Below are 27475 nucleotides of genomic sequence, written 5' to 3'. Positions count from 1 at the left end.
GAAAAATAAATGCTGCACTCATGGAATGGCATGCTTTGAGCGCTACTGAAAAGTGCTATTTACATGTGAAAAATTTATGCCAAATGCTGCTGCATTTGCTATAGGCCTTTTGTTGACCTTTTGTTGGTGACACTTTGATATCTTGATAATATGCAGCTGTTTAAAGGGCAAATCCACAGATGAAACAATAACCAAATGGTCGCCCAGCCTCTCTTTTGGTAAAAAGATGAGGGATGGGCCTGGAGAAATATAACCACTCTCAGAGGAATAGACAGAGCTATGGATGCAAGGATTGACCATCCATTATATAAAAAGTCTAGTTTTAACCATGTTATGAGGCTTTATAGTGTTTGTTTACATTTACAATGTTTATAAACATTGGAGTAAAACAAGCTTATGTTTTGGGTTCTCATGGAGTATGACAGTTGAACTAAGCTCATGAGGCATTTACAAGTTATATTCTTCAAGAATCTATGGATATATATACAGTACCAGTCAAAAGTTTGGACACACCTACTCATTCCAGGATTGGTCTTTATTTCCACATTGTAGAATAATAATAAGACATCAAAACTATGAGAAAACACATACGTAGGATCAGGAAGATACAGACAGCTCAGAAAAATAATTTGTTTAAATGTAATCTGGCACCTTATGCTAATATTATGATATGTGTATTAATTATGATGCCATGATATATACCACATGTATTGATGATGTGTGTTATGATCCCATGTACTGTGTTGCAATTTGGATGTAATATCCTAGCCATGTTAGTGCAGTACATTGAGATGTGTGATTTACAACAGTCAGAATGACACCCTCATTAAAAGGATAATTGGACAGGTTAAGAGGTATGCAGAAGAAAAACACATGTACACACACACACACACACATATATATATATATATATATATATATAAACACAGTACCAGTCAAAAGTTTGGACACACCTACTCATTCAAGGGTTTTTCTTTATTTTTAATATTTTCTACACTGTAGAATAATAGTGAAGACTTCCAAACTATGAAATAACACATAGGGAATCATGTAGTAACCAAAAAAAGTGTTAAACCAAAAAATATATATTTTATTTGTGAGATTATTCAAAGTAGCCACCCTTTGCCTTGATGACAGCTTTGCACACTCTTGGCATTCTCTCAACCAGTTTCACCTGGAATGCTTTTCCAACAGTCTTGAAGGAGTTCCCACATATGCTGAGCACTTGTTAGCTGCTTTTCCTTCACTCTGTGGTCCAACTCATCCCAAACCATCTCAATTGGGTTGAGGTCGAGTGATTGTGGAGACCCGGTCATTTGATGCAGCACTCCATCACTCTCCTTCTTGGATTAAATGTAATCCGTTACACCCCAACCCTGTATATATACACATATACCTATTCCGGACTCCAACATTGCTCATCCTAATATAAATATAAATATATATATATATATATATCTTACTTCCGTTATTTTACTTTTAGAGTTGTGTGTATTATTAGATATTACTGCACTGTTAGAACTAGGAACACAAGCATTTCGCCTCACCCACAATAACATCTGCTAAACAACATTTTCCAAACACCTCAAACAGCTTTTTCCTGCAATCTAGAGCCATAATCATTATGCCCAATTCTATGTAAAAATATAATAAAAAAATATGTATATTGTTCTGCATAGGTTATCTAAGCATGCCTCTTTACCTGTTCAATTGCCATTTTAATGAATGATGCTCATTGAGTCCTTAAGAACTGTGGTTAGTATTATAGAGACACAACAAAACTGTTTTATTTATTCATCAGGAAGGAATCAATAGGCTACATAGCTTGATCAAATTAATTTACAATCATACCTCCTGCAAGTCCTACCCCTCACTGGCAGCTGAAATCAAATCTGTGTGTGTCACTCAACATTCTCTCTGCTTCCTCCACTGACGATACTGTCTGCAGACACTAGAGTATATAGCATCCTGCCAAGCATATCTTTGCGCCATGGTGCACCTTGGAAGCAACCGCTTACTAGGGAGGAAACCACTGACAGATTTTTTTAAATAAATAATTCTGATAAAACGTGGGCTTAAAAATTATGTTTAGTAATTAATAAAAAATAAAAAGTATAAAAATCTTAGGACATGAGGCCTCTGGTTGACATTGAAATTCATGGACTCACTAAAACGTACACATTTCATTTGATCGGGACACATGTACAATCTGTCTACAGCATATAAATACAACGGGATCATTAAAACGCTATGTTAGTATAAAACATAAAATACTGTCCAAACAGAAGAGCTAAAGACACTAGGCTATAAACTTCCATTGTTTCCAAACATTTTGAATTAATATAATTCTGTGTTTGAGTCTTTACTTTCTCCCCTCTTACTTAAGGACACAGTACAGCTACAATGTAAGACAAAGGACGCCTAGAGACAGATATACTGTGACAACATTTTAGAGAAAGATTGATGTCCATAATGTGTGTGCGTACTGTAGTTGTCTCCTTACAGACTAACAGACACACAGCCGTCAAAGTTAAGAGTGAAAAGGGACCCACCGGCCCTCAAGGAGACCATACTGTACCCCACTGAGGCTGAGCTTAGGGGTATGGGATGCTGGTAGTGGTGGAGGTTTTGAGGCTCATAACATCTCTTCCTTTAGGGCATCCTTTGGGTTCATGTTGGCCAGTTTGACTCTCTCCTCCTGGCTCTTCCTGTCACGAACCTCTCCCTCCTGATGAAAGCCAACCATCAGCTGATAGACCACCACACCAATGATGGCTCCCAGGAATGGGGCGAAGATGGGCACCAGGAACCAGCACTTATTGGCACTGAGAGAAAGAGAGCGAGAGAGTGAGAGAGAGACAAATCCAAGAAGTTGTGCGAGAGAGAATTTATCCATCATCACCATCTCCCATTTTGTTTAATCATTATATCAATAATGTACAAACCTCTAACCAGGAAATGGATACCGAGTGGTAGATGTATAGTGGTAGAATACATGTGAAGAGGGCAGAGAGGTGAAGAGAGAACCAGATGCATGCAGAGAGAGAAAGAGGATTGGGGGAGGACTCACGTGAAGACCTCGGTACCCCAGCCTGCCAGAGAGGTAAAGAGGCGTGGCCCCAGGTCCCTGGCAGGGTTGACAGCGTAGCCAGAGTTGAAGCCCATGGACAGGCCGATGACCAGCACCACAAAGCCCACCGTGAAGGCCTCCAGGCCCTGGGGAATGGGATTGTTATGGGGGTCCACGATGGCCAGGATACACACGATCAATGCTGCAGTGCCAATCGTCTGGGATAGAGATACCTCCATTAACGTGGAGAATTCCGAATATACTAGTAGTTATAATTCCTGATCCAACCAGTTTGGGGGTTGTATGCGGAAGAAAGGGGCTTACCTGGTCGAAGAAGCCGTTGACCAATGTGAGATGTTTGCCAGGGTAGGTGGCGAAGATGCCAGCGGTGGCGTTGGGCCCGGTAACAATGAGTTCTCCAGCATAGTTCAACAGAGCGTCTGAGAGGAGAATACACACACACACACACACAATGATATAACATCAACTGTAACGAGGTGTTACGCTGTACACAGATTCGACCTTTTGTCTAAGTTAAGACTTTTCAAAGAGTTGACTGCAACAGATGCATGCTGTCCATCCCTGGACAGTCCCGAGGACTCACCATAGTACAGACCAAAGATGATCCCGGAGCCCAGGAAAGCTCCCAGTGTCTGGAAGACGAAGTAGACTGGGAACTTTCTCCAGCGTTCTCTCCCAAGCAGGCAGAGGGCAAAGGTCACTGCCGGATTGAGATGTCCTCCTAGGAAACACACATGTTGAGAGATTGTTAACATCAAAGCAGGACAGACATTTAGCATCAAGACTTAGAGACATGACTCAGCCTAGGAACAACTCATGGGAACAAATCTGCTCGAGGAGAACCTCTACACCTAAACATGTTGGTGAGGTAATTAATGCGCATGTATTGCTAATATGAGGTTTGTACCTGATACCTGGCCACAGACCAGGATCCCTAGGGTGGCAGCGAAGCCGAAAGCAAAGTTGACGGTTAGGAACATGCCATGAGATCCTCCACTAAGCACCAGCTGAGCCACTGCACCACAACCAAACATCTGTTAAGAGGGAAGAGACAAAAAAAATTACATGGGTACCAACAAACAATGATCATCAACATTGTCTGTAAAAAAAAAAGATTGTAATGACTGCATATGAGGAGTACTCGATGTGTTTAAAGCCAGAGCAGAGGCAAATATTTACTCATTGCTATGTTAACACACTGCAATACAGTGCCTTGCAAAAGTATTCATCCCTCTTGGCGTTTTTCCTATTTTGTTGCATTACAACCTGTAATTTAAATGGATTTTTATTTGGATTTTATGTAATGGACATTCACAAAACAGTCCCTATTGGTGAAGTAAAAAAAAAAAAAAAAATTGTTTTTTTTTAAATACAAATTACAAAACGGAAAAGTGGTGCGTGCATATGTATTCACCCATTTTGCTATGAATCCCTTAAGTACAATCTGGTGCAACCAATTACCTTCAGAAGTCACATAATTAGTTAAAGTCCACCTGTGTGCAATCTAAGTGTCACATGATCTGTCACATGATCTCAGTATATTAACACCTGTTCTGAAAGTCCCCAGAGTCTGCAACACCACTAAGCAAGCAGCACCATGAAGACCAAGGTCAGGTACAAAAAGTTGTGTAGAAATACAGATCAGGGTTGGGTTCTAAAAAAATATCTGAAACTTTGAACATCCCATGGAGCACCATTAAACCGATTATTAAAAAATGGATTGAACATGGCACCACAACAAACCTGCCAAGACAGGGCAAAACTCAAGGACCAGGCAAGGAGGGCATTAATCAGAGAAGCAACAAAGAGACAAAAGACAACCCTGAAGAAGCTGCAAAGCTCCACAGCGGACATTGGAGTATCTGTCCATAGGACCACTTTAAGCCGTACACTCCACAGAGATGGGCTTTACGGAAGAGTGGCCAGAAAAAAAGCCATTGCTTAAAGAAAAAAATAAGCAAACACGTTTGGTGTTCGCCAAAAGGCATGTGGGAGACTCCCCAAACATATGGAAGAAGGTACTCTGGTCAGATGAGACTAATATTGAGCTTTTTGGCCATCAAGGAAAACGCTATGTCTGGTGCAAACCCAACACCTCTCATCAACCCGAGAACACCATCCCCACAGTAAAGCATGGTGGTGGCAGCATCATGCTGTGGGGATGTTTTTCATCGGCAGGGACTGGGAATCTGGTCAGCATTGAAGAAATAATAGATAGCGCTAAATACAGGAAAATTCTTGAGGGAAACCTGTTTCAGTCTTCCAGAGATTTGAGACTTGGACAGAGGTTCACCTTCCAGCAGGACAATGACCCTAAGCATACTGCTAAAGCAACACTCAAGTGGTTTAAGGGGAAACATTTAAATGTCTTGGAATGGCCTAGTCAAAGCCCAGACCTCAATCCAATTGAGAATCTGTGGTATGACTAAAAGATTTCTGTACTTCAGCAGAACCCATCCAATTTGAAGGAGCTGCAGCAGTGTTGCCTCGAAGAATGGGCAAAAATCCCAGGGGCTAGTTGTCTTATTTCTTGTTTGTTTCACAATAAAAAAATATTTTGCATCTTCAAAGTGGTCGGCGTGTTGTGTAAATGAAATGATACAAACCCCCCCCAAAAAATCTATTTTAATTCCAGGTTGTAAGGCAACAAAATAGGAAAAATGCCAAGGGGGGTGAATACTTTCACAAGTCACTCAAGAGGCTTTGTCAGTATACATGATACACAAATGGATATCCTAGATTTACTACTTTTCATCCCTGAAGGTATGTGCAGGTCAGAAAGGGAATACAATCATTATCAGTGAAACTGGTTGCCATGATGATTTAAATGGGCTCTATTGTGTATTAACAGGTATAAGGGGAGGAAATTGTGAAATTGTTGTCCGTGTTGACATTTGATTGTCCCAGTCCAAATTATGGTCATTTTTCAGACACCGATGTATCTGATAAAAACAAGTGTACTACATATTTACGCCCTGATATGTTTACGCTGGCAGGAAACACCTCGTTTTATATGCTCTAGAATGGAAACAAGGATTGATGCAGTGAGAGGAAGTCAGTTTCGGGAGCTGCTGTCATGGTCGTGAATTAGCTATAGAGTTGCCAAGGTGGTCATACCGCAATGTGTTTGCACGCCAACTTGTGTGTGTGTGTGTCCATTACTATGGGGATAACAGTAGTGTGTGGCATGTGCTGAAACAGCCAGTCGCAAGGCCCCCTGAAGCAGATGAATTGCTCTCAGACCACAGGGCACATTCGTTGAGATGAGCTGCAAGGAACTGTCTCGACAGAGGGCTTGGCATCTAGTGGATGGTTTAACATCACTGGGGTCAGTGTAAACTCTGGCTCCTGATTAGCCCCGCGGGCCTCATGCTTCCGATTGGCTGGAAAAATACCACATCTTCAGAGGGGCCCATCTTTAGTTAGACATGAAGTTAAATGTCAAAGGGATCTTAATGTCAGAAGCATCTGATAACATGTCAGTATGGAGCCAAATGCCAACTGAATTAGCCTGATCAAATTCCACCAAAAGGTTATTCATTAAGATTCATGATGCTGTAAGAAATGACTTAAAAGACAGCACCTAACAAGATAATGTCCTAAATTAAATCACAGCTCTCTAAGTGGCCTGGTGGTGATAGCGACAGCATGTCAGGACAGCATTACGCCATGACATTACATGACTACATTGCACACTTACTCCCCCAGACTGTCAGGCAGTTCATGCTGTGTCCTCATTCTGAGTGTCTACCGATACACCTGGTCACTCATGCGTTCCCTTTTAGTGAACAGCAATGGAGGGAGGGAAGAAGTCACAGGGAGAGGAAATCTCGGGGTAGCTTTTGTTGCCGTCAGTCTTTTCCAACATCCATATACATTAAAACTGTTATTGGGACAAAGGGAAATGTGAAGAGTGAAGTGTGTGAATAAAATACTGTGTGAAGAAGTCGTCAAACTTTTTTCCAGTGGAGCGTCACTCCTAGTAACATGGCATGGAAGTCATGAGTTGGGGTGTTAAGCCATGGTTTCGTGTGGCAGCATGTGGTCTCTCATCCCTTCAATTTAAGCAAAGAATAGCACACAATGACTGTTTCATAGATGGAGCTGTAATATAAAGAGAAAGCTTATCGCTGTTGTTTCCCCCCCCAGCTCTTGGGTTTATGTAAGGACTGCATTGTTCTCTGGATGGTGCACATGCACACCATCGCTGGGGCCAGAAGGACATGTGTCCAACCACCTGTCACACAAAGGTGACACAGTTAGTCCACTGGGAACAGTCGTCAGTTCAATGTTTAGTTTTGATTTACATTTGGTTAAGTTGTCAACTAAGGTGAATTCAACACTATGTCATTGGATTTAGGTTAAAAGTTGTGTGAAAAAGCAACTCAAAACATTTTTTTTAACGTTACTTTTTGTAAATCCAAATCGGTTTTCCATGTTCATTAAGCGTCATCACAATTTTATTTTGTTTGTTGAAATGACATGTATTCAATGTTGATTCAACCAGTTTTTGCCCAGTGGGAGATCTCAGGAAAGACCTGTCACCCCGCTGGCCTTCAGGGACAAATAGTGCCTGTTGTCTCCCCTTTGACCATGTCCACAGAGACACCACAGAAATACCACAGCCATGTCTAATCAACAACTGTCGTTTAGTTTGACTATTTTCCAAATCCTGCTATTGCTGAGATCTGTTCTCCATATGCATGGGTATAGCTCTGTGCATGACAAATGTAATACGCACACACACGTTACCTGTCACATACACGAAACACACAAACACACATTTTACATTTTAGTCATTTAGCAGAGCGACTTACAGTAGTGACTTACCGTAGTGAATGCATACATTTCATACATATTTTATTTTTTTTTCGTACTGGTCCCCCGTGGGAATCGAACCCACAACCCTGGCGTTGCAAACACCATGCTCTACCAACTGAGCCACACGGGACCACACCCTGCCCATCCTTCCTTCCTCCGCCTCCCTTTACCTGAGTATCAGTCAAAAGCGCCTGTCTGTTCACGCAGTCATCACATTAGTCAGTCATTAGTATATCTTGAAGACAGGTGACGTCTATATATGTCCTGGAGGGCGTGAATATATTTGGCATGTTCAGGTTTCACCCATTGCGCTGTTGCTGTCACTCCCAATACTGCAATCCATGTTTGACATAGCACTTATTAAATAGACATGCCACACCTGCTACTAGTGCCTTAGACAGTGACGTAACAGGTTTAATACACAGTGCTTTTCCATCCATGCTCCTGCTGGAGATTTACATCATTTTCTTATCAGCAGTGTAACACCTGTCTACGTCTATTTACTATCTTATAATAAATAGTACTTTTACGACAACGCTTAACTGGTGCAACAAGTTTCTGCCGCTTGTGTTCCTTTTCTGACGCTGAAAGTTGGTCCCGTTTTAGCGAACCAATGCAAGGCTTTTCTAGATGGACATCGATTGTAGAGATCCTGTCGCGGCATGAGAAAATGTACTGCAATAACATTAGGCAATGAATAAACGCTTTGTAAAACAGGTGTGAGAGAGCCTGCGACCGTGAGTAAGACTGAGTCATCTCTCTAACAACTCTTTCTCTCAGAGCAAAAAAGTGAAACTTAACAGCCTAAAAAGCCTGCAGGTTGTAGGCCACACTAGCTGTATTATCTGGTAGGTGCTTAAAGTACTACTACCCATTTTCTTAAGTGGCCATTTACTGCTAGAGCAAGATAAAGAAACAAATTGCAGGGGTTGTTTAGTTTGTCTTGTTTGTTTATTTAACATGGCGGATGGCTAAGGTCTGTCAGTAACCGAGGGAAGATTTAATCTGTCAGTTCCATTAAAGCCAACTTAAAGCTCTACACACACACACACCAATCCAATTCACATTCCCGCTCCAACAGATCCACAGATGACACAATTTCCCACCTGGACAAGAGGAATACCTGTGAGAATGCTGTTAATGGACTATAGCTCATCATTCAACATAATAGTCCCCTCCAAGCTACAAGTAGGCAACAACACCTCTGGTCACACTGACCCTCAACACGGGGGCCTCACAGGGGTGTGTGCCTAGCACGGTCCTGTACTCCCTTTTCACTCACGACTGCGTGGCCACGCATGACTCCAACACCATCACGATGACACGATGGTGGTAGGCCGACAGCGATGAAACAGCCTACAGGGAGGAGGTCAGAGACAACAATCTCTCCCTCAACGTCAGCAAGACCAATGAGCGGAACGTGGACTACAGGAAACAGGTGGGGGGGGGGGGCTCTGCCTCTTCCTCTAAGCAGTCAGACATATCTCAGTTCTTTCGGTTATTATCTCTCCCTAACAAACAAGGTTCTAATGTCCAAACAATGGGGCGTAGATAGCTAAAAGTGATGCAAGTAAAGACACTCCCCCTGGGGCAGGAAATAGACATGTATTGATTAACAGGTGTGAACAAAACTGAACAGTAAACATAGAAGGTATCAAACATTCGAAAATGTGACTTATTGCAGAAATAACTACATTCTCGAAGGGAATAAACATGGTCAGGTTCTTTGTGAGTATTTGATAAAGTTTTGGCTTGCGGTGCAGCTTTGCTAACATCGATCTGTCTTATTACATTCATGAAATCTGACGATGCTAATATGCTAACTCCAGGTTGTAACCAGAAGTAAATAATGGATTATTGGGGATTCTGTCACCATGGGCCTTAAGACATAACTCAAGGGGAATTATGGGAAATGCTATCCAAATATAGATTTGGGATGAATTATCCCTTTAACATGGACCAAACACACCTGCAGTCTTGAAGAGGGCCCAACAGTAACTCTTCCTCCTGAAGAGATTTGACATGGGACCTCAGATCCTCAAGAAGTTCTACAGCTGCACCATTGAGAGCATCTTGACTGGCTGCATCACCGCCTGGTATGGCGAACTGCACCACCCTCGACAGCAAGGCTCTACAAAGGGTGGTGCGGATGGCCCAATACATCACTAGGGCCGAGCTCTCTGCCATCCAGGACCTTTATACCAGGCGGTGTCTAAGAAAGGCCCAGAAAATTGCCAAAGACTTAATCATATCACAATCAACTTTTACCAGTTGAATGTAATTGATAGGAGACCGTCTGTGCTACTATACGGTCCTTTATACTAAATATTTTCAGTTCCAGGTGCGTAGGAATCAAAATGAGAATACCGGAAGAGATCGAGACTCGCACGGTGCAGGAATAATTAAAAAACTGAGGCTAAAAATAAATTAAAATAAAATATGTTTATTTGAACATCATGGTGCCAAGATGTTTATTGTGTAAGTCCAACACGCTCTGAGACAGCTTCTATCAATTAATTAGACTGCTGAATAGCTAATCAATGGCTACCTGTACTATCTGTATGGCCTATCTGCACTGACTACCTGTACTGGCCATATCCACAGAAAGGAGAAAAGCTCAGGTAAAAAGTTAAAGGAAAAATCCGGCATAATCTCCTGAAAACGTAACTTTTTAATAATTTTCTTTGACTTTGAAAATGTAGGTTGTGTATATCGGTAGAGAAAATAAAATCATTTTTTCCCTTTTTAAATTTCCTTTAAAAGGCAGAAAAATGTGAAAGACTATTTCATTAGCGACTGTAAACATGCACACACTTCAAATACGACAGCAGAAGAGCACGAGGTTGCAAGGTGAGTCCTGGATCATTATGCAGAGTAAAGATCATGTGTCCATGTTCTTGTCAACAAGAGCAATCATATTTTCATACACACTCAAGGAGTGTAATTTATAGGTGCCTATATGAGGCTCACATTCCCGACCCCAGAGAATTTGAGGTCAAGTGCAAAGGCTAGCACAAGCTGTAAAGCCATGCTGAACTTATCTAATGGAGTTAAGAACGTGGCGTAAGTACACTCCACATCTAGCTTGAAATATTGCCGATGGAGCAATCCAATTGGTACCTTTTGTATAGCTCAAACAGTTGTTACGTTGTCAAGGAAGATGGTCGCGTGTTTATGAGCAGAGGAACACTGGTTCGAGACCGGTATGGGGACATGGACAGTGGAGGAAGATCTATTGTGAGCAGCTCACTGATGTTGGTTTCACTTACCAGTGTCCATCACTCTCACATCTTGGCATAACAACAATAGTCGATACACAGGTTATTGTTAATCCAGTAGTATTTTGTCGAGGTTTGAATACGCACAAACTAATATTTCTTGTGTCAATGAATCATCACAGAAAAACATGCAATCTACTCTTCTGAGAAAGGCTTGAGTGAGGATAACTTGAACATCAATATGGTAAATTAGGACGTCAGTGAGGTGAAAAGATCGCAGAGCTCTTACCACCAGGATGAGGGTACCCAGACACTCTGCCATGGCCTGGCGCAGCAGCAAGTTACGGATCTGGAAAGTCTGTGCCAGCTTGTCCATGAATATCTTCTGTTTTCCCATGGTTCAGTGCTGATCAGCTAACCTCCTGTATTATGACTGGGTGACAGCAGGTAGGTAGGTCCTACTGTGTGTGTGTGATGGCTAATGCAGTGGCCTCCTCTTATAGGACCTGGACCTCCTGTGGTTCCTGCCAAAGCCAGCCCCCTTGAACCCTCCCTACTCTCGCTCTTCCTTCTCTCACTCCCTCCGTCTCTCTCTTTCCCTCATAACTCTCACATCCTCTGATCTTTCTCACTGATTCAAACACACCCTCTCCCTGTCTGTCTCTGTTTCTCACTCTCTTCTCCTTTTCGTCCATCCTGTTTTATTCCTCTCTGCCTGAAACTTTATCACCATGTTTTTTTTCTTGCTTTGTCTGGTTTGAAGAGGAGTGAGTCATTTCCCCATAACTGCTCAAAAGGTTTGCTTCTAACATCAATAACGTTGTCTATTCTGTTGAGGCACTGGAGTACATTGCATTCCACTTGACTCCGACAGCATAGATTGCATTCACTTCTTGATCAAATATGATCTACCTTCATGTTTTTTTTCTGTTATCTGCTATATCCAACATTGTATTTTATATTGTAACCAGTGTTGGGGAAGCTACTCTGAAAATATAGTTTACCAAGCTATCAATGACTTCACACTGGAAGAAGTAAGCTTCACTAAAGTTACCTTTAAGAGGAATTATTAAGAAAAAGATAGTAACTTAAGTTAATTAAGCTTAGAAAAAGTAGTTCACGACGCACAAACTACTTTGTCAAAAATGATCATATCTAAATCTGAAATGTCATAGACTACAAATTGCAAGAACAGATCACTCTGGAGTCAGATGTAACAGAATGTTAGTTTAGCCAATTAAAGACAAAAAGTGAGAATTAGGAACACAAAAAGTGTTTCATATGAGAATTAGGCAGGTCTGATATCGAAAAAGAAGACATTCAACTTTAACAGCTGTGGAGCTTTTGCATTGACAGTGTAAAACTAAAGAGTTCCTCACCATGACTACACACAGACACATGCTAGACCAGCTCCTTCTAAGAGGATGGTTGGTGAACCTGAGATCAAGCGTGTGTCATTCCTCACATGACCATAAATCCAGTTTTGGAATAGGTGACATTTTTGTGAAATATGTTTTCGTAACACAATCGTTGACAGACTGATGATGGAAATAGCCTCTTAGGAGCTGGATTATGCGGTACACTGCCCACCCTGATCAAGTCTTTCGGGACAACCCTTTACTTCAGCAGGTCTCACATCTCATCACTACTTCAGCATCACATAGATGGGCTCATTTTCCCAAAGTATTTGTTCAATTAAGGGATACTCAGTGCAGATCTAACATTCTAAGTGTTTATGTCGACAAAACGACATAAATCACTGATGAATGGTGATAAAACATCCCAAACTGGAAAATATGCAACAGTCAAGTCAAAAGCAAGTTATTACTTTAAAACGAAGTTCAAACTTCAGTTACAGCCGGTTAGGCAAGCAGTTGTGGGGACACGATAAATAAAGTCAAAGACCAATTTGTTGAAAAGGTTGAACCAGGTAACCAGATAATTCCCAACGTGCGAGGAGTCACGATTCGAGCAGGAAATCCTGTAATAAATAGATAGCTAACAACATTGGGCGAGGACAAAATAAGTCCGGACAATTATCTGTCCATTGTGACATGATTATGTGGGAGATGGACACAATGGAGCTTGATTAGGTATAACACGTCGCCTCTCCTTGGAATTTCCTCAACATCTAGTCAGTATGTCAACACATTTTTTACACACATTCATGGCGATTGTCGCTTTCCAATGTCTGTGTACAGTGTGATGACCAAATTAATATCCCCCGCGGGATAATGAAGTTGAGTGAGCTAAACATAGCACTAGCAGGAATCCCAATCACAAGGACTTTCTTCCAAAGAAAGTTTCAAGATGAAAATACATTTAGCAGGCATATATGGAGGGGAGTCACTGCCAGTTCAAAAATGCAATGCTTAAATGCTCAATTGAAATGTGAAAATGATGAACGCATTTATATTTTCATATTTGTGCACATGATTCATGCCACAATGAAATTGCAATGTTAAAAATGAAAATTGATCATTGCAAATGGTAAATAAAAATGGCAAAAGATTAATTGCAATGTGCAAAGTGAAATGGAGCGTGTGTTTTTATTTTCCAACTGCCCAATTTAGCATTCTCCCTTTTCAAACTGTATGCAAATTGCTTCCTGGAGGCGTGAACCAGGAGAGCAACACGACACCACAATGCAGTGATATCCTAGCCATGTCACACACACTATGCCCATTGATATTAGACTAGTGTAACTGATGGGGTTTGAACCTGGGTGTCCTGTATACCAGAAGAACATCTTAGCCTGCTAAACCAACTCTTAGGTAATTTAGCCTGGGGAGCCAATGCTGTTTTTCTGGTCTCAGGCAGTTACTCAACACTAGGCAAAGTTACTCATCACATCTTTGTGGTCACCGAACCACTTCTGATTAGTTAGTCTCATAATGAGTAATCTTGCCTGATACCTAAAGAGTTGCTATGTCTGATACCTGAAGAGTTGCATTGGCTATGGCCACTGGGCACAGTTCAATGTCTAGTTTTGATTTACATGCCGGTTGAATTATCAACGAGAGAGAACTCAACATGAAATAAATAAAAAATGTCACCCTTTCATTGGATTTAGGTTAAAGTTGGGTGAAATAGAAATTCCCTTAAATTGATGACTTTTTTGGAAATCCAATCTGTTTCCCACATTGATTCATCACATTTGTATTTTAAATGACGTGGAGAAAACATTGATTCAACCAGATTTTTGCCCAGAGGGTAGGGTTTGGTTTAGCAGGCTTATGTGTTCTTCTGATGTGCAGAAGACCCTTGTTCAAACCGTCAGTCATATTTATGCTGTGGCTCAGATGGGTCAATGTGAAGAGGTCAAAGGATGGTGAATTGTAACAGAGGTGGTTCAGTTAACACACATGTATGAGTAGGCCTTACCTAAGACATGAAGAGTTGCATTGGCTCCCAGAGTCAATGCCTAGGCTTCAGTTTAGCAGGCCTATGCTTTTCTGGTGCGCAGGAGACCTGGGCTCGTACCATGTGTTGGTTACACTAGTCTAAAAATCTATGTACAGAGCACAGGTTGTTGGCACCTGAATTGGGGAGGTGGGCTCGTGGTAATAGCTAGAGCAGAATTGGTGGAATGGTATCAAATACATGGTTTCCATGCGTTTGATACCATTTGCTCTGTTCCAGCCATTGTTATGAGCCGTCCTCCCCTCAGCAGCCTCCACTGGTACAGAGAGCCTGGCATGGCTAGGATGTACTACTACATAGTGCTCCTCTCCTAGTTCGACAACAATGCATGTCAATAAGTCATTGTTTTAGTCAAAAGTATGATATATTTGGACTTCATGCAAATCTGTGTAAATGCAGTGTCTTTTCCTATGATATACAAATGCTACCAAAAGGTTGCACTGTGTCCACTACAATGTAGAAAAACACATATCAGCCATCTTTCAATAGTTATCCATCTTACTGGAGCTTATTCTTATCCGGAATCATCCATATTAATGTAGAAGTATTTAGAAACAAAAAAAAAATTGACACAATACATTATTTACCATTAATTTCTATTAGGCACAAAATAATCTGAAACATAACCAAAATAAACAGCAAATGCAACCAAACAAAGTGTACAGTCACAAGCTTAATATAAATCATTGCGTGCTAGGAATATGGGAGCAAAAACTAAACTTTTGACTACTTTAATACACAAGTGAATGTCCCAATAGCTTTGGTCCCTAAAATGGGGGGACTAAGTATAAAAAGTAGTGTAGTTTCTAAACGATTTGCCCAATGTGGATGAAAATACCCTCAAATTAAAGCTGACAGTCTGCACTTTAATGTCATAATCATTGTATCATTTCAAATCCAAAGTGCTGGAGTTGAGACAAAACATGCGTCACTGTCCCAATACATACGGAGCACACTGTGCGTACAAAACAGTAACACAGACAAGGTTAAAGCACCAGCGAAAACAAAGACTTCACATGGTTAGTTTCTTACAATGTTTCTTTTATCCAGTAAATGTGCATGGCTTGCGTTTAGCACACAATTGGATAGACAATGACTGTAAGTGTGTTACAACATGTTGATTTCATTTTGACAAAAAGGTGTCGACGAGTTGACATGTTTTCCTGGCTACGGGGGTAATCCATTTCAAAATGTGATTCTTTAAGTTAAAATACAATTACCGTACGCGTTTCTGTGTGCGAGCGTGTGTGTGTTTGCGCACGTGCACAGTCCACACCACCCATTCACCTGTCCTTGCCACCACTGACTTGACCAGGCCCTGGCCCATGACCCTGAAGTCCTCCAGGATGGCCTCCACGTTGGGGACAGTGTGAGACTCCTCCCCACTCACCTCAACACGATGAGCCAACATCTGTGAGGTCTGGAAGAGGGTGAGACACATGACTGGGGAGGGGAGGGGGGGTACACAAAGAAATGTATAAGCAGAAATGGAGAGAAAGACATTTTCTGCAATTTTTCTTTACCTTGAAAGGCAATGGGCTGAAGGCTTTGGGCTTCCATAGCACTGTGATCACAGTAACGCCGTAGGGGGGTCACAGAAGAACAGAGCCAGGTCTCCAAATGCATCCTGGGAAAGACGGGAGGAGACACTGGTTTAAAAATGGAGCCAATGAAAATCTGCATGTCAGGAGAAAGCGCAGACATTGCCTTTTTGCTTCTATAGAAACCCATCTAGCCTGAGCCTAATTTATGTAGGCAAAAATGACGGGGCTGAAATCAATGACGGGTAGTGCCCCCGCTGAAGTTGGCATGAGGCGGGTCCACTGTCTAGCTCAGTAAGGGCACCTGCTTGGGGCTCAGGTGGATCAGGACATCATAGGCATCCAAAGGAGGCCGCATGACCACCTGTACAAATGCAAAACACACACACGGAGCGAGAGAACCAAGGAAGAGAAGGGAAAGTTAATGATGGAATGGCGTATTACAAAAAAGTAGTTCAGTTATTGGAAATGAAGAAAAACATTAACATGAATGTGAGTGTGCATGTAGTAGTTCTATGAGTGCGTGGGAATAGATTGATAGAATGGTGGGTAAGTGTGTGACTAACCCGGACGTCCTGTATCCGGTTGGCGTCCGTCAGCTGAGGTTCCAGGACCTTCAGGCTCTCTGCGGCCACCATCACCACACGCTGAAGCATCTGAGCACCCAGGGAGAAAAACACACACCATTTAATAACACACCCCCACACTAGACATTATAGTAACCCTACAAAACCTGTTTGTTGTCTGTCATGACACACCGTTTAAACTCCTCATTCGGGAACTCTCATCTACCGTCACTAAAGATTGTTTCGGAGTTCCATTGAGTCACCATGACTACGCTCTCTGTTGTCTTAACCCCCAGGTCAGATGACGACTTCATGATAAAAGATCTGGTACATTTTCAAAATGTGCACTGAGCACAATTAATAGCTGTTCCATTGATATGTGTGTCTGTGTGCTCGGATCAATCCGCTTCTCATTTAATAAGTTGATTAAGTTGCTACCGTGCAGCCTTTGTGCATTTCAATCTATGTTTTGGTCTCATTCACTGTGGGTACACCGCACTGCTCCAAAATTAAGTGCACATTTGCCATCAATGTGAAAGTGGCAGATGCCGCAAACGCACAAGTTTTTCCTCAGGCAGATGAAAATGTTAGTTTATGACGCTTCTTCTGCACGTCACGCAGTAGGCCTGTTGAATTCAAAGCTCTTTGACAGAAACACATAAAAAGGTGCCAGGTCTGGAGAACAGCTAGTTTGAGCATTGTTATAGTGGTTGATGTGGAACTGGAAAGCTAAATGAGAAAGATGGGAAGCTGCCGGCTTTATCGCCCCCATATTGCTGTGTGCTGCCGTATTTCTCAACATATTCTGTCAAACAGCGGACATGAAAAAAAGATCTTCAACTAATTTCCTACCGGCAGTGGACAGGGACAAAAAGCAATTGGTGAGCATTAAATTCACTTTTTATTTTCATATAAGCCATATCCATTGTATGTCTATAACGGCATAAACTGAGAAAAAAAAAAAAAAAAAGTCAGGTAAAATTTTCTTAATGCCATTTCGAATGAATGTAATATTGTATTGGTGTTATAACATCACAAACGGAATGTGCATGGCATTACAGATGAGGGATTTATAAGAGATGCTTGAAAGGTTAAAAAGCAATAGGGGTCCGTATCATGAAAAGAAACAGTCAGTTGCCTATGGTGAGTGAGATGCATCATTTCTACCTTTACCATTTTTACTAAGTAGTAATAATGATATGAGTGGATCCTCTAACAGTGTGACGCAGGAGAGCAGTGTGCCTTGAGGAAGGGTCCAAGAATAGGGAAACTGACTGCCGACTAAAAAGAACATGTAATTCATTTCTGCGCCGCTGTTTATGATGGCACCTCTACTTTAATATTTACTATAGTTACAGCTCTAAATTAAAATTTTTCATTGGTAAAACTGGTGCTCCCAACTTTTAAAAGTTAGGAGCACAACAAAATTTAGGAGCACCAGAAAATATTTGTAAATCTTTTTTTATTTTTTAAAGTTGCTATAGCCTGTATTTGGCCTTCATGTATTCTAGCTACTTCTGAAGCACATGTTGTGTCCTAGAAACTAATATGTAACCCTGGAAATATATTTGTTAATTATGAAAAGTTAAAATGGCATTTGTAGAATATTAGGTTTCAACATTGTATAAAAGCACAATTTTCTTGTTGAGATGCATTACATGGACAATTGTAGTTCACCCAAATTACACTGGTTTCATTACCCTGTAAGCGGTCTATGGACAAGGTATGACATCGTCCATGCTTTGGTTTAGTTTCCCTGGCACTGTTTCCACATGCTAACGGTTTAGCACTTGTGGCACAAATCCCATTCAAGTCATAGGAATGATACCAGCATGTTTCATGTTCAAATCATCTACTAGTTACTTTGTTGAGCTTCACAATCGATTTTAGATACTGTCGGATGATTTGGACATGACACACGAAAAATGTTCATATCGGTCCCATGACTTAAATGGGATTTGTGCCAGAAATGCTAAAACGCTAGGATAAGGAAACCAATGATTCATTTTGCAATTTGAGTGAACTATCCCTTTAAAGAACATTGTGTGCAATGACATGCAAGAGATCAGTCATTCATTACTATGATAATTGATCTCCTGAAAAATATATCCCTTTTCCTTTCTTTCTGTGCCCCCAAATGTTTGAATATACTGGTAAAGTTAGCAGGTTGTTAGCTAGCTAGCTAATGAGGTACCATGACTGAACAAGGCGTAAATGAATGGCCCACGAGTAGTTTAAGAATGGCCCGAGACATGGTTTATTAAAGTAAAACGCGGACATCTCTTCCACTATAAGTAAAAAAATGTTACACGGGTAATATGGGTCATATCTTCTGAACTGTTAGGGCTAGAAACAATACAGTTTAGCTATAGTAATGGGTACAACCATGATGCTAACAAATATTCACTCAATCGTTTCTCTAGGGCACTCGGAAACAACGGTAGAGTGAAGTATAATCATTACAACAACTATTATCTGAGTAATTTCTCTTGAAGGTGCACTGGTGCTCCAAAATTGCAAACTCCAAAAAGTTTGTATTCTATTTCAAGTCTGAGTCTCTCACTATGTTGTGTACAATGGGCTGTACTGGTGACTGTACTGGATGTATGCCCATGTTCTAATTTGTTCAGATGGAGCCTGTTTGGTCCAGATTGACAGCTTCTTGTCTTTAGGCGTGGCAATGAATATGACAGGCAGAAACTCTGGAGACGATGAAGTTATTCTTGATCTCAGTGTAGTCAGCAGCTACAGATGAGGATAGGACAGAGGGTGGGAGAGAGAGAGGGGGACAGTACGTCTACATATGAAGCACATCAGCACGAGAGAGAGAACACGCCATTGGTTATTTTTTGTAATGCACGAATATGATAAGATACAAATATGTTAATAAGATACAATGTACATCCACATTGTGTGTGTGTGTGCGCGCTCACCGGTGAGCTGGTTGTTGAGGTCGACCACCGGGGGTTGTTTCTCCAGTCGAAGGAGGAGAAAGCGAAGGAAACCCACCTGAGGAGACCTGAGAGAAAGAGACATGGAGACAGAGAAAGAAAGCAAGAGAGCGAGCGAGCCAAGAGTGAGCAAGAGTGTGAGAACGAGAGAAAGAAGGGGTAGATGGACAAAGAGAAAAGAGGGAGAGAGAGAGGGGTTGTATCAGTCATGTGGTACATGAAGGTGACGAGAGAGAGGGAAAGGGTCAGCGATGGACTGATATGCAGGTAGCTAGTTACCCTGGAGGAGTGAAGGGGGCCAGCTGCAGGAAGAGGGACACCACCAGCAGGTCAGCAGTGTCCTCTGTTATGTCATCGCTGAAGAGCTCCCAGCCAGCGCTTGGCCAGGCGACACACCGCCCCAAAGTATGGGTGGAGTTGCTGGAGCCTAGAACACACAACCACAAACATTAAGATGCGTGTGTTCGTTTGAGTGAGAGCAAAAATGTGTAAAGCTAAAGTGTTAGCTGAAAGGGAGTGCTGTGGAGAGAGCGGGGGAGAGGATATGTAGAGCTAATGTTAGCTGATAGAAGGAGCGCTCCAGCGTAAAAGTAGTGCCTGACCCGTGCAGGTGAGTAGAGGCCGGTGCATGGTTGCCATCTCCAGGGCTTGAGTCTCCTCGTTCTCTCTGACGATGAGGAGTCCTTCAGTATACACACTCTCCCTCAGGACCTGAGGCTCCTGGTGGCAAGCTACCTGTATCCTGAACGCCAAGCCATCCTTGACACACACACACACACACAGTTAGTCAAGGTGCCTGATAAGAGTGCTTCCCTATACTAGTCATGAATGAACATAGCCATATGGTTGAGAAATTTCACATGGAAAATGGACGGCCCCTTATGAGACGTCCACGGGTCCGCAAAAAAAAATATATAAATAAATAAATAAATAAAATGGTGACGGCCTCAGGTTGCCCCGCAAGGCCTGGTCTTCCGGGAAGCCAAATGTACTTTCAGCCCAGAAACAAGATGGCGAGCAGATGGCGCAGGGGCCCAAACCTGGTCCAGTTCCCTCTGTCTGAGCCACAGTTTGAGCAGGGCTACTCGCTCTGCAAAGGCAGTACACTGGGAGCTCACAGCAGTCAGGAACAGCAGATGGTTCCTGGGGAGCATGTCCCCCAGAACAGAGCTGTTGTAGTGGGGAGTGGGCGGCTCACTCGTATCTACACAAACACACAGAAAAGGAATCGGTGAGAATGTAGGCTTTAGTCTGATTTTAACGTGAAGTATCTCTCCAGTGCACGGCTTGTATAATTCAGGTCAGTGTACTCTCCATCAACAAGGAGCTTTCATCCCGTAACCATCTGTGTACATTAACGTTCCAGATCAGAATGGAACTGTAACAGGAAACAATATATCGAAGCTGCTTGGCTTTGGGTAGTGCTCACCTGGCCGAGACCTCTCCAAGCCAGTGTATCAGTCAGTGCGGATGTTATTCCTCTGCGGCTGGGCTTGAAGAAGCCCGGAGGACGGCAGGGTTGGAGCCTCAAGATGAAACTGGAGGAGTCTTTCCATGGAGAAATAGTCATATCATTGACACACAACCAATGAACTGAATAGGTACTTGCTAACAAACATATGGGTTGCATGCAAAAGCCAACAAACCTAGACTTTGAGTTAACGAAAACAGTGAAATAGACTACATAACTTGGCTCCATTCCTATACCACCCTTCTGTAACAGATGCTACAGTGTAGTACTACAGTATGTTGCTAGGAACCTGGAGGGGTAAGCAACAGGATGGGGCGGAGACGGTTGCCATGGAGACATGAATAGCGCATGGTCCCAACGTTGTGAGAGGAGGCAAGATGCTGTGCCAGCCCTGCCAGGTAAAGTGCCCTCCTCCGTGGGTACCTCTGGTTTAGGGCATCTTTAGGGTGCAGGACATCCTGGAAGGAAAACATGAATAGATGCATGTTATTATTGTTGTATGATCAAATTATGACTGCCATGTTTCAGAGTGAATAGAGTGGTGTTACGTACCGCAGGAATAGTGACTGCCAGATCGACTGAGGTGTCTGGTTTGGTGCAAGTCCCCAGTGGGTAGATGCCCATGATGGCAATAGATGGGGGTGCCATGTGGAACTTGCCTTTGGCACCAGGAGAAAGGGGACCTTTACTCCTCCTGACAACCATGACAGGTCCCTCAACTGGAGAAAAAGAGAGACGATTGGCATTGAAACATTTATGGAGGTCACCGAGTTCAGACCAAATACAACAACTTGCCATTAGTTCTAATCCCCTGGACACAGTTCCTCCAACTGCAGGTATTGGCAAAGAGACAAGATGGTGATTAAAGAGCTACTGCCCCTAAAAAAGTACTTCTCATTTAGAAACATTTATTATAAGTGTAAATAGGATAATTTTGGTCATAAAGTCAGTCTCGTCCAAAACAGAATTTTGTGGTCGTGACATTTGGAAAGGTTGGGTTCGTTTGAATCGTGCCCACAGCTGGCAGCACACAAGTGATCATCAATTTGGAGTGCAGCGACACGCGACCCAACCGCAATGCCCATGGTAAAATTGGGTTGACTTTGGATATCCCTATGTGGCTAGTTAGGGATCATCAATAAATTACACAATATACATTGGACAATATGTAAAAATTCCAATAGCTCCAAATTTCAAATGACTTAACCTCAAAACTATAAATATTCAAATACAAATATTGAAAGCATTTAATGAGCAAACTAAAAATCTAATTTACATTGTGCAATTTATTGACGGTGCATAACTAGCCCGGAGATATGCTATCGAAAGTCAAACCAACTTTGCCACGGTCACTAGTCGGCTGAAGCTAATTGGCTAAATAATTTGGCCAACTCTTCCCACCTGTGAACACACAATAGACACCCACATCAAACCACACTTACGTTTGAATTCAGTCATGTCAGCTAGAATTTGATAATGAACCAAATCTAAAATGAGGCCAAAACAGGAAGTGCAGTAGCCCTTTAACACATGTACAGTGGGGAGAACAAGTATTTGATAACCTGCAAAATCAGCAGTGTTTCCTACTTACAAAGCATGTAGAGGTCTGTAATTTTTATCATAGGTACACTTCAACTGTGAGAGACGGAATCTAAAACAAAAATCCAGAAAATCACATTGTATGATTTTTAAGTAAATCATTTGCATTTTATTGCATGACATAAGTATTTGATACATCAGAAAAGCAGAACTTAATATTTGGTACAGAAACCTTTGTTTGCAATTACAGAGATCATACGTTTCCTGTTGTTCTTGACCAGATTTGCACACACTGCAGCAGGGATTTTGGCCCACTCCTCCATACAGACCTTCTCCAGATCCTTCAGGTTTCGGGGCTGTCGCTGGGCAATACGGACTTTCAGCTCCCTCCAAAGATTTTCTATTGGGTTCTGGTCTGGAGACTGGCTAGGCCACTCCAGGACCTTGAGATGCTTCTTACGGAGCCACTCCTTAGTTGCCCTGGCTGTGTGTTTCAGGTCGTTGTCATGCTGGACGACCCAGCCACGACCCATCTTCAATGCTCTTACTGAGGGAAGGAGGTTGTTGGCCAAGATCTCGTCATACATGGCCCCATCCATCCTCCCCTCAATACGGTGCAGTCGTCCAGTCCCCTTTGCAGAAAAGCATCCCCAAAGAATGATGTTTCCACCTCCATGCTTCACGGTTGGGATGGTGTTCATGGGGTTGTACTCATCCTTCTTCCTCCTCCAAACACGGCGAGTGGAGTTTAGACCAAAAAGCTCTATTTGTCTCATCAGACCACATGACCTTCTCCCATTCGTCCCCTGGATCATCCAGATGGTCATTGGCAAACTTCAGACGGGCCTGGACATGCGCTGGCTTGAGCAGGGGGACCTTGCGTGCGCTGCAGGATTTTAATCCATGACGGCATAGTGTGTTACTAATGGTTTTCTTTGAGACTGTGGTCCCAGCTCTCTTCAGGTCATTGACCAGGTCCTGCCGTGTAGTTCTGGGCTGATCCCTCACCTTCCTCATGATCATTGATGCCACACGAGGTGAGATCTTGCATGGAGCCCCAGACCGAGGGTGATTGACCGTCATCTTGAACTTCTTCCATTTTCTAATAATTGCGCCAACAGTTGTTGCCTTCTCACCAAGCTGCTTTCCTATTGTCCTGTAGCCCATCCCAGCCTTGTGCAGGTCTACAATTTTATCCCTGATGTCCTTACACAGCTCTCTGGTCTTGGCCATTGTGGAGAGGTTGGAGTCTGTTTGATTAACTGTGTGGACAGGTGTATTTTATACAGGTAACGAGTTCAAACAGGTGCAGTTAATACAGGTAATGAGTGGAGAACAGGAGGGCTTCTTAAAGAAAAACGAACAGGTCTGTGAGAGACGGAATTCTTACTGGTTGGTAGGTGATCAAATACTTATGTCATGCAATAAAATGCAAATGAATTACTTAAAAATCATACAATGTGATTTTCTGGATTTTTGTTTTAGATTCCGTCTCTCACAGTTGAAGTGTACCTATGATAAAAATTACAGACCTCTATGTAGCGGGTTTCTTATGCACCACAGGAGAACCCAGAATTGAAGAGCGACACCACGGCTGTCTTTAAGGCTTTTATGTTGATCTGCTGCAATAGTATTATGAAAAGACAGGACAGGAACACATCAGTCTCCAATGCAACGCCTGACAAGTTGTTCTTTCTCTCTCAGTGTTTTCTCAGACTCTCACAATCACACTCATACATAAAGCCATAATGTATAGTATAAAATAATAACCAGTCCTTAATACAAAGAATGTATAATCTTAATTCTTAGACAATAGAACCATACCTGCAATAGTATTATGAAAAGACAGGACAGGAACACATCAGTCTCCAATGCAACGCCTGACAAGTTGTTCTACACAGGAGCATGAAGAAAGGTAAAACACATATCCTGTCTCACATCCCCAATACATTGCTAGGTACTTTCAGTGTTGATAGTAGCAAAATACAACAACTCATGTACAAAACCACTGCAACACAAACAAGTTACAACGTAAAATCGCCTTAGAGGGCAAAAACTACATCCCCCATAATGCACCACCATCACTAGTCGGCATTTCAGCTAGCCTTCTGCATCACAGAAAGTCATGCTAGCTAGCAACACTTTTAGAACTCTGTAACTATATTAATAACAACAAAACTCTGAAAGTTACGTGTTTCGATAGTCTCACATCCCCTTATAACAATATCTACAGCATTAACCTTGGGACGTTTTATTTATTTCACGTTACGGACTTCTACAAAGGAGTAATCTGCAACCCGTACCTTTCTCTCTCAGTGTTTTCTCAGACAGGAGAGCGGGAGCTAAGGGTAGTACCAGGGTGTTAGTAGGTGATGTAAGCACCCAGATAAAATAAAATACATTTAATGAAACAAAACCTGAAGATGTTAACATCATTCAGCTACTGTAGCTGCCTACCTAACATCAACAGGCATCACCAGTAGCGCAACAATTAAAATTAGAAACCAAAAGTAAAGTTCCTGGCGATCTGACTCCCCCCTTCTGTCTGAACTTGGAATATTCCTGTTCGCGGGCTTTGGCCACTGACCCTCAACCTGATTGTTCTGTTCTGCGTTGTGTACTATTCTAATAATTTGAAGTTTGCTGGAATAACCATTTTAACTCTACTACATCTACATGCTTTGTAAGTAGGAAAACCTGCAAAATCGGCAGTGTATCAAATACTTGTTCTCCCCACTGTATATGCATGCATGGACAAGTGTTTTCACTGACTCTCCATACATTCAACCCTTAGCGTTAACTGTGTGTGCTTGTGTCTATTGTTCTATTATATAATATTTATTCAACTGTTCGACCAAGACACTAACTTTATATTTGTAACAAAGTCATATTTGATATAGCACATTCATAATTTATACTGTGCATACCAACTTCATTTAATGACTTGTTATTTTTGATTCACATGGTACTGAAATGTTGAGGGAGCTAGCACGCTAGCATTTCACTGCACCTTTTATACCGTCTGTAAACTGTGTACATGACAGATAACATTTGATTTTGATCATGCATGCCTGAACACACACACAAAAAAACAAAAAACCAGTCCCCTTCCTGGACCACCTCGGGCTTACTCCTTTTGGCCCTGGTCGGGCCCTCATCTTCCTCACAATGGGAAGACTCAGATTGCTCCATCTTTAAAACGTGAGAAACATGATGTGTAAGATTAATACAACACACATATTGATTATGCTGTGATGGAAAATATAGCAAGCTAGCCAACTTTGCTCAACTTCACGGTTTACGGTGAGCCGGACTGGAGCTTCGACGTCCCATAACATGGAATTTATGAAAGACTACAGATTTCAGAAATTGCGTGCTATTCTTTGGATGTTGAAATCCGTCGTTTTTGATTAATAAATAGTCATGTGAAGTCGGATCTCCAGTCTGCCCACACTAGTCGCTGCTCAACTTCATCGTAAATCGTGGAGTTGAGTAGTTCAACCTGGACTAAGGGGTCGACGTAACAAGGTAAACGGGACACTCAAATTATTATAACAAACATTTTGTATGGTATAGTGATTGGGGGGGGGTCGATAGTCACTTATTGGGATAATGAAAATATATCGTATAGTTTTGACAATATCGTAATATTATTTAAGGTTAGTATTTTTACTTAAGTACTTTACACACCACTGAATATGGTCATAACCCAAATTCCAACAGCCTTTAAAATACTAAAGCTAGCTCATGTATTTAATATTCAGCAAACAGTTATATAGACTAGACTAGTTAGATAATGTTAACACCCGTTAAGTGTTTACAGTACATATTAATTAGGAACAAACATGGCGAAATGATGTAGACAACACCACACACATTTATGGCAACAAAAATCCAAAACAGTCCCTTTACAAGTAATAGTGTGGAATACACTTCACTTGAACTTTCTCTGCCGATTGTCCGTGATGTTGGTACTTCGTTGGTCGAAATTTGAGACAATATATTGTAATGAAACAGCAGGGAGCGGGTCTCGAACCCTCGACCTTCTTGCCCGGAGTCCAGCGCGCTATCGACTGTGCCACAAAAGCATGCTCGTGCGGCAGAGTCGATTTCCGCGCTTAGAAACCTAGGTTCGTTACACTATACACAGTAAAGCGTTATTAACCTGACTTCAAAGTGCTCGTCTCTGTGTGTGGCAGTCAAGAAGTGTTTGCTTGTGACCATAAGTACGTGCACAAGACGGAACGACATGGACGTAACCGAAGTCTGCAGGCGTTTACAAGGTTTTGCACATGTGATATACATTTGACTGGCAGTAACGGTGCTCTAAAGTCGGGTAAACAAAATACTTTCCTATCGATATTTTGTCTCAAATGTCATACACTGAAAGACCAACCGCACAGACAACCGGCAAAGTAAGTTGAAATTTAATTGCGTTTAACATTCTGGCTTGTAAGGAAAACTTGATTTGCATTGCTATGTTTCAGACTATATATCAAGTATTGATATAAAAGTAATGTATTACGCTAAGTATGTGCAGGCAGCTAGCTATGTACCCGTTAGTTAGCCAACTAACGTTGCCACTAGCTGCCATTGCCCACATGCCAAAGAAGGAAAAAGTACACAAGGTAACTTACCTGCTCCTCAACTGTTCATTTAATTTTTCGTTCGTAAATGGTTGTTCAATCAATAAGACATCGTTTTAATTCAATGCATATGACAACTTTTGGTTGTGGGCACAATTATCCCATGTAGACAGGGCCAGTCAAAAACAGCGCATGACGACACGCAACACAGCTTTAACATTGGCTCGTTTCTGTGTAACCTCCCATAAACCTCAGAATGCGTTGCTTG

General features: G+C 42.0%; 2 protein-coding genes and 1 pseudogene across 2 annotated transcripts; all 3 read right to left on the bottom strand.

The window, feature by feature from the left end:
- Positions 1-1751: 1751 nt before the first annotated feature.
- LOC115199744 (aquaporin-3) lies at positions 1752-11680 on the bottom strand. Its single transcript, XM_029762140.1, has 6 exons — positions 11420-11680; positions 3999-4125; positions 3675-3812; positions 3395-3510; positions 3071-3288; positions 1752-2825 (listed from the first exon to the last, which is right to left on the bottom strand). The coding sequence occupies exons 1-6, from the start codon at positions 11525-11527 to the stop codon at positions 2636-2638; spliced, it is 897 nt and encodes a 298-aa protein (XP_029618000.1). The 5' UTR covers positions 11528-11680; the 3' UTR covers positions 1752-2635.
- Positions 11681-15119: 3439 nt separating this feature from the next.
- LOC115199567 (nucleolar protein 6-like) lies at positions 15120-20369 on the bottom strand (annotated as a pseudogene).
- A 365-nt stretch (positions 20370-20734) lies between these two features.
- Positions 20735-27475, bottom strand: LOC115199566 (nucleolar protein 6-like). Its single transcript, XM_029761904.1, has 6 exons — positions 27259-27475; positions 25753-25813; positions 21635-21801; positions 21372-21540; positions 21041-21159; positions 20735-20815 (listed from the first exon to the last, which is right to left on the bottom strand). The coding sequence occupies exons 2-6, from the start codon at positions 25811-25813 to the stop codon at positions 20735-20737; spliced, it is 597 nt and encodes a 198-aa protein (XP_029617764.1). The 5' UTR covers positions 27259-27475.

This window comes from Salmo trutta, chromosome 9 (assembly GCF_901001165.1).
Source record: "Salmo trutta chromosome 9, fSalTru1.1, whole genome shotgun sequence".
In the NCBI taxonomy this organism is placed as follows: domain Eukaryota; kingdom Metazoa; phylum Chordata; class Actinopteri; order Salmoniformes; family Salmonidae; genus Salmo; species Salmo trutta.
Note: the sequence above shows the minus strand (reverse complement) of the source record. Positions and strands in the feature narration are given on the sequence as shown.

Excerpts from the sequence above, each read along its gene's own strand:
- LOC115199744 (XM_029762140.1), bottom strand. The coding sequence starts at position 11,527 with ATGGGAAAACAGAAGATATTCATGGACAAGCTGGCACAGACTTTCCAG. Across the intron at positions 3,511-3,674 it reads CATCTTTGGTCTGTACTATG|ACGCTCTGTTGAACTATGCT; the intron begins GTGAGTCCTCGG and ends TTCTCCTCTCAG. Across the intron at positions 2,826-3,070 it reads TGGGGTACCGAGGTCTTCAC|TGCCAATAAGTGCTGGTTCC; the intron begins GTGAGTCCTCCC and ends TCTTTCTCTCAG.
- LOC115199566 (XM_029761904.1), bottom strand. The coding sequence starts at position 25,813 with ATGGAGCAATCTGAGTCTTCCCATTGTGAGGAAGATGAGGGCCCGACC. Across the intron at positions 21,160-21,371 it reads CCTGTTGCTTACCCCTCCAG|ACTCCTCCAGTTTCATCTTG; the intron begins GTTCCTAGCAAC and ends CTCCATGGAAAG. Across the intron at positions 20,816-21,040 it reads CTTGGAGAGGTCTCGGCCAG|ATACGAGTGAGCCGCCCACT; the intron begins GTGAGCACTACC and ends GTGTTTGTGTAG.